Source organism: Porites lutea, chromosome 8 (genome assembly GCF_958299795.1).
Source record: "Porites lutea chromosome 8, jaPorLute2.1, whole genome shotgun sequence".
In the NCBI taxonomy this organism is placed as follows: domain Eukaryota; kingdom Metazoa; phylum Cnidaria; class Anthozoa; order Scleractinia; family Poritidae; genus Porites; species Porites lutea.
The window spans coordinates 6,625,925-6,633,398 of record NC_133208.1 but is presented as its reverse complement, the minus strand read 5'-3'; the positions used below and the strand labels follow the sequence as shown (position 1 = coordinate 6,633,398).

Sequence of the window (7,474 nt, the reverse complement as noted above, 5' to 3'; positions counted from 1 at the left end):
AAGAGGCAGTTTTAATAATACAGTGAAACCTCTATTAAGCGGACACACTCTATTATAAGGGGACACTAAGCCGGGGACCGAAACGAACGTCTTATATTTCCCTTTATAACGAACCCCTATTCAGCAGACACCTCTAATAAGTGGAGGCGGACACACAAAAAAGTTGTATCTGGCTAATTTCTATTGTTAAAAACCTCTTTTAAAGGAACAGTATCCCGTTACTGCGCATGCACCAAACTTTGATTTTTGGACAGGATGTCGCGAAATCAAAAGATGCGAGGAGAGAAAGAGAACCTTGAAAAATCCGTTTGCATCGCGCTTGACCGGGTTCACTACGACACTAAAACTTCTCAGGATTACAGATCAATGATATATTGTTCCTGTTAAGTTTCGATTTGGGCAAAATCTGGATTTTTTGGCGTTACTTTTATTGCCGTTGGCCGGAGGACCAAACGATTGGAAGCACTTTGATGCCGATTGAAGGCTTATTTCTTCTGCCAGCTTCCATACAAGCTCAGATAATTGTGAAAGGAATACGCAGAAATGAAACGGCAACAATAAAGACTGTAAGAAAGAAACCATTGAGACATTGATGTGACTGAAGAGATCTTGTGGAAGGGAGCTTCGTGAAGCAGAATGTTTTGCAACGACGCGTTAGTAAACTTTTTTAAATGAATCTCCCTAACGGCCGACAAAATCAAACAAACAGGCGCTACATGTTTAGAAAAACTAGTGCCATGAAATCGTGATATAATTTTTGACTAACCTTTCTGATGATTCATAGCGTTGAGATTGCATTTTTATTTATGTCTTTCAAACGTTTGAGACTAGAACGCGAGCAAATCACGCAGATATTACTAGACTTGGAACAACTGACCTCTGACACGAGTTTCAAATTAGAAAATATGTTTTTAGAGCGAGCGGAACGAGATTTTCGGGTCGCGAGACGGCCCAGCTAGCGATAAAATCGCGATAAGTCTTCGAACCGCGAGCCAAATTTTTATATAAGACGAAAGACTTCTTTGAAAGTCTAAAATATTACTTGAGAATATAAACAACAAATCTCTGTCGGCGGTGCGGTCCGGAAGGAAATCTTGTCGAGTCAATATGACAGTTCTATTGTCTTTTGAAGAAAAAACAGATGACGCTCGCGCGTGCGCATAATCGGGACACTGTCCCTTTAAGCGGACACCGGACTGAATTGACAATTATAGTAGTATTGGATTACCTCCTTGAAATACATACTGAAGTCAGTTAATGTCTTTGTATTTACAGACAAATTAAAGTAGGTAATGAAAGGTAATGAACTTGAACTCTGGATGGCATCTTTAACAACACGCAACTTTATCACAGTAAAGGTAACCGTTGAATGTTGATCGTTAACAAACATTGCACAATTTTTACAACCTCTATTAAGCGGACACTTGGGAAGGACCCGAAGGTGTCCGCTTAATAGAGGTTTCACTGTAGTCTTAGAATCTGGATCCATGCTTTGATTCTGGACTCTAAGTACCAGATTCCGGATTCTAGTGAGTGGAACATGGATTCTAGGTCCCAATCGTTAGTGGGATACTGTGGATTCCTGGAACTTATTTTTGGATTACAAAGCCCAGAATTCTCTGGATTTTACAACAAGCAAAAAGTCCCCGGATTCAGGAATCCAGATTGCTGTAAAATGGGACCATTGTTTTCGTGCTCTTCGCTTTCGAAACTTCTCAATATAATATTTCGCGTGTCCATATATTATCTTTTATTGTGTGTAATCAAATAACGAAGAGTGAAAAAAGAAACTTATTCCACTTACATTTTGTCAAAATTCTAATAATTCTGAGTATACCAGCATTTCGCCAGTAACCCATAAATATCACGGATGACAAATAACACTCACAATCGTGAGTCTAGAGACTTTGACCATTTTATTACTTTGAACTACTCCATGCATGAAAAAAAGTTTAAAGCAGTACACTTTGGCTTAAGTTCGCAATTTTATGATTTTTTTTCCATGATAGTCCGAAAGTTGCTCTATCTGATCTCACGAAGTCATTGCATTCACCTAAAGAACATTTAATTTCCTCTTACTCTTTGTATTTTTCTTTCCGTTTTTGCTCTCTCGTATATCTAGGTCAGTTTCGATCTCGGATAGCGTTTTTTTTTATACCCCAGTTGTAACCATTTTCATTCCTAACATCTTTAAACCTGGACGCCATCTTGGTATTGAGATATTCGCGGAAGTTGTCGCCGAATTTTCGTACGTGAAACTACAGTTTAATGCAGAAATCTCTCGCCAAAATTAAAGAGAAATTTGTCATCAATATTGTTAATCGTCGTCTCTTTTTAACACAGGTAACAAGCCGCTGAGATTGAAGAGACGAACTAGCCCGGCGTTAGTTACAGACCTATATCGTAGACAGAGATGAAGGTAATGATTATATTAGTTTAATTCCTCATGTCTTCCGCTTAAGTAGCGATCTCGATGAACTGCATGGTGATGCCGTTAAACGAAAACTCTAACGGTGATCTTACCTTCTGAAAATACAAACAAAGTTGGCAAAATTATAATGAATCCCTTGATGGACATTTTGTCGATCCGTGTCTTCAAGTCTCTGATTAACGTTCTTTTGCTTAAACATAATTTGAAGAAATGCCTCAGGCATCCGTAGCCCATCGCCAAAAATTTCGAACCAACATGTACATTTAAATAATTAATAATGATAATCATTTACCTAATAATTAAAAACTACGAAAAGAGATTAAAAGATATATATGTACATATAAAACTGATTTAAAAACGGAACTAAGCTTCCTTACTCAATTTGGTAACTTTAAGTTCCATCTAGTTTACAAAGATTTTAGATTTGCCTTAAAAAAAGCAATTATTTGGTGTTTTCAATCTCAATTGTAAATTAACATTGTAGAACATCATTCACTATTGCGCCTAATATAATGCTAAATTTAGACTCAGTTCCCCATGTCAGATATTTTTACATCATGACACAGCAACAAAAGTGCCCTCTCTTTGAAAGTACCGTAAAATTCCGAAAATAAGCCCCGGGGCTTATTTGGAGGGGCGATTTAACGGAGGATTTTTTGCGTTACCGGTTTGGGGAACTTATATTTGGAGGGGCTTATACATGGAGGGGCTTATTTTCGGAATTTCACGGTATTCTGTTCTATTTCTATTTATTTTTTCAGGTCAAGTCAAATTAGAGTCTTGAAGTTCTTGGTGGTAGATCAAGCAGAACTTGTCTGTCTTGTTTTGAAGGACTTGAAACCAACTCATAAGCGTGTCGTTACCGTATGGAACCTCGATTAAAACGGGGCCAAGTAACTGGCAAAATATGTTCGCTATAACGACGTTTCGTTATATAGAGGTTCTTTTTCATGTATTTTACTATTACTGAGGTAGAGAAAATCGTTCATTACACCGAGGACTTCGTTATGTAGAGGTTCGTTAAATCGAAGATCATCCCAGACTCTGTCTTCGTAGTCAAACAATGGGATAATTGAACAATGTTATCCTTGCTTGTAATGGTAAAAGATGTAGTATTCTCTTTATCATTCGAATCCTTTTACTTATCTTTGCTTTTAGACCAGGGGTACCTTCCGTCAAGTGCCAACGAGGTAAATTCGTTTATCTTTTGTGGAATGTGCCTATCCAGATCTTCGCGATTTGTTACATAATTTTTAAAAGTTTACAATAAGGATTTAGCTATAGAAAAGGATGGCACTCAACTTAAGAAAAAAAACTTTGGTACGTTCTTAGCTTTCACTTCTATTAAAAAATAACAACATGCCTTGAAGCTTTGTTGAGTAAAATTGGAGCAAGTTAGCACTTATATTTATGGAAATTCAAAACTATAAACGTTAGAAAGTAAAATATATAGTTAAAGGTTGTGTTTTCACTTTTTAATGGACAATTTTGACTAGATTAAGCCGGAAAAGTCCGGAAATACAATGAAAACACCTCGCCTTGTTTTTTAGCTAGTTAAAAATGCAAGCTGTTTTCACAAGAGTTATATTAACTCGTAGTTTGTCCTGATAAATAAAGCAGCCAATCAGGTCGCGCGTAGTCACTGCGTAGTGACAGTAGCCTGCCAAATAATCTGGTAATATTATTGCCAGACAATCGCCTCGTTGTTGAGCTTAAGAACTTCAATATGGCAAATGATTTCAACGATCATTTCTTTCGATTTACAATCCCACCGACCCCACTGGATTTTTCCAGTTCTTCGGCCAGGTTCTTAAACAGGAATTCTGGTCTTGGATAAACCCACATAGTCTTGCGCTTACGGCGCTAAATGTTGTTTCGTTGTTGGATTGACAGAATAAAACATTTCGTCACATCCTCCTCATTTGTAAGGACATAAGCCCCATTCGCTGAATAAAACTCCTTTTCTTTCGCAAAAGTACAGCGAGAATGATCACAAGAGAAATCATTAACAGCGCTTCGTCCCCAGCCAATTTTGATTATGGCCCGCTTTTACAATTTGAATCCTCTGAGTTAGCAGGTTAGACTGGAGGTTTCACAGTGAAAATAGTTGCCAAGGTAAACTCAGTAAAAGTCGGTTTGGAAACAAACCCTAGAAAGGATAGTGAAATCACAACCAAAGTGAGGTCTTTGACTGCTAAATTTAAAACTTAAAATTAAATTCCGAGCTTTCGCCGATCAACGCCATCATCAGGGATAACAAAAATATTTCGCATGGTGATACTAATACATATGAAAAAATTGGTGGAAGCAAAATGTGTGAAAAGGGCAAGAAAGGGATGGAATGTATCAGAGGTATAAAAATATAAACTTGAATAAAATATAAAGAGCTAATGAGCGAGTGGCACAGTACAAAGAGTCTCTCGAAAGGCGAAATGATTCATAATGATGGTCTTTAAAACAAAAGGACCCAAAAGGTCCGCGATGAATTCGTTGCATTCCTCATGGGAGTTTAGGGCTGTCTTCAATTAATGTAAATCGAGCTGCAAAAGGACATGGTAGTTGACAAAAATCTCTCCAAAGGCAAAAAAAACTTCCAAACAACAAAAGATTCTCAAATGCGTTGCATTCCTCACGGACGGTCAGGACTGGCTCAATGTAAATAGAACTGCGAAGAACACACTGGTTCTGATAAACTTTTTGAGAATTCAACCCTATTCCTTGATTAGCTACCGCATAAATTCAATTTACAAAGGAAAAGATACCACTGAAGTGAAAACCCTCTTCTGAGTCGAGAAGCGAACACGCGAGTACCTCAATGTAAATCGAGCTGCGAAGAACAAGGCGGCTCTGACAAAAACTGGAGCGTAAAACCCTATTCATTGATCAGTTGCTGCTTTAAACGCAATTTATAAAGCAAACCAGAGCACTAATAGCCTTTTCAAATCTAGAAATCGCTTTAAAGTTTGCTCACCTGTTAGGGCCTCTTGAACTGAGAACGAACAGCTGCACAAGGGATCACCCAATTTCGAACGACAGGTTGTAATTACAAAATCATGACGTCACTGCCTAAATATGGGGTCATACTTACACCTAAATAAGGTCAAGAAGGCAAATTTTAGGGGGTTAGGCAGAATTTGAGAGTTCTTGCCTACCTTGCGCGGGATTATGAATTTGCCGCCGAGGCAACCTCGCTTCTTAGCTCGGTTGCCTCGTTGGCAATTATAAGTAAGTGACTCTCGCTAAATAGATTGGCGTTAAATGTTATTTATTCTCACAACTGTAACAAGCTCAAGAAAACTTATATGCTTTCGGCAAAAAAAAGTTTAAAAATAGCGAAATACCCAGGTAAAGGTATTCTAAACTCTACAATGGAATTTTAACTTTAAAATTTGCTTTTATTGATAATGGCAGAGACTTGCTTAAAGTCATCGCATTCAACTTCTGTCGCACTTTGAAATCTTACTTCGTCGTCCCTAGGAAGCAAACAAACGAGCATATTATAATCCAACGGTGAGGAGATAATCTTTATTTAAAGCTTTTGTATTGTTTGAGCTTTAGGTTTAATTTGAATTTCAGCATTTTTGTTATACTTTCCTCCATATTCTTGAATCAATTAAGTCGGACATATCTAATTTTGGTCGACCCATGAATTAAGATCGAGTGGCTCACATGGAAATTTCGACTGTGGAGTGACTTGAGTTCGTTTCAAATTTCGAACTTCTCATGCATCAATCAATATAATTTATTTTCACTGTTAAGCATTGTAGACCACTGTACATCGTGAAAATTCGAAAATGAATAGAGCCCGACTAGTTAAGATCGACGTCTGAATCAACCGTCGAATTAGAATCATTTTGGTCGGGCTTATACTCGGTGTAAAAACCTGTGAACCTCACGAGTGACGTAAAACAATTAATACAAAGAAGACGGTGAGAAGTCAAGACAATAGAGCCAAGGAAAATAATATCTAGAAAACAAAGAAAAACTTCACAGGTTTTTACACCGAGGATGACCCTTGGGTCGAGTCAAACGGTCTTCTCTGAAAAAGCAGCAGCTAATAAGGCCTTAGTTCTTTTTTCCTACTCATACGCCTTGTCAGTATAAGTGTGCTCACATTGTGGGTGGCTCCGTCAATTAATTGGTATAAGATTTAATGGAGCCGAAAACAGTTGTATAATTGCACATATTTTAAGCATCCTTCTGATGAATAGTTACGACATATAGAATGATATTACAACCAACAAGAATTTGTCCTCTGCCCCCTCTGAATTGAATAATTATAAAATTAATTTTCACTGATGACGTTGAAATTTTATAAAGCCAATAGACTGCTGTAGTCCTTGAAATAACAAAATATGACAGACGTCAGTTTTCATTCGCCTGAATTGAAACTCTGTGTTTGCTTCCAGACCCCCCTCCCCCTATAAACCGTAACGGTTACTTAAAAAAAAAAAAATCACATCTTGCTTTTTATCTCTTTAATTAACTGAATTCTTTACATTTTCAGTGGTATTTGTGACAGCATATAAGCCGATTTCTTTCGACTAAAGGGTGTCAGTTTATCCTGGCCAATTGAATTGGCCACCGCGGAGGGAAAGAAGGGTAATTTAAGTTTTTGAGAGTAAAACGTACCACAGTTTGTTGTTAGGTAGAATTCTCCTGTCCTTTTAGTGCGGTCAGCGTCGAAACCCATGCTGGAACATGCGCCATTGCACGCCCGACAGCTCCCTAGACTGAAGGACAAGTAGCTATCGCATGGATATGCGGTCAATGAGCAAGATCTATGCACGGAGGCAATAAAGTACTGCGTCGCTCTTGAATGGCTACAAGAGGCTGAAAGAAGAAAAAATAAATATAAAAAAAATACCTAAATATAGAATATGTACAGTGTACCGTGATTAAGGAGGAGCGCGGGAGGATCGCGGGCTCAGTTCCGGACAGCAACAGGTAATCGAGCCTAACCGAGCCTAACCGTGATTACTTGAAACCGCTGCACACACAATTCGCAAAGACATTAAAAAACTAAAATATGTAAAAACTATT

At 37.9% G+C, this 7,474-nt stretch overlaps 1 protein-coding gene across 2 annotated transcripts in view; it reads right to left on the bottom strand.

The window, feature by feature from the left end:
• Positions 1 to 5,679: 5,679 nt before the first annotated feature.
• Positions 5,680 to 7,474, bottom strand: part of LOC140946066 (inactive pancreatic lipase-related protein 1-like) — a 48,563-nt gene continuing 46,768 nt past the window's right edge. For both annotated transcript variants that reach the window (XM_073395135.1, XM_073395136.1), the window contains exons 5-6: positions 7,064 to 7,264; positions 5,680 to 5,904 (exon numbers count right to left, since the gene is read on the bottom strand). In XM_073395135.1, the coding sequence (XP_073251236.1) occupies positions 5,891 to 5,904; positions 7,064 to 7,264 (215 nt within the window). In that variant the 3' untranslated portion in view covers positions 5,680 to 5,890. The remainder of the gene's footprint in view (positions 5,905 to 7,063; positions 7,265 to 7,474) is intronic.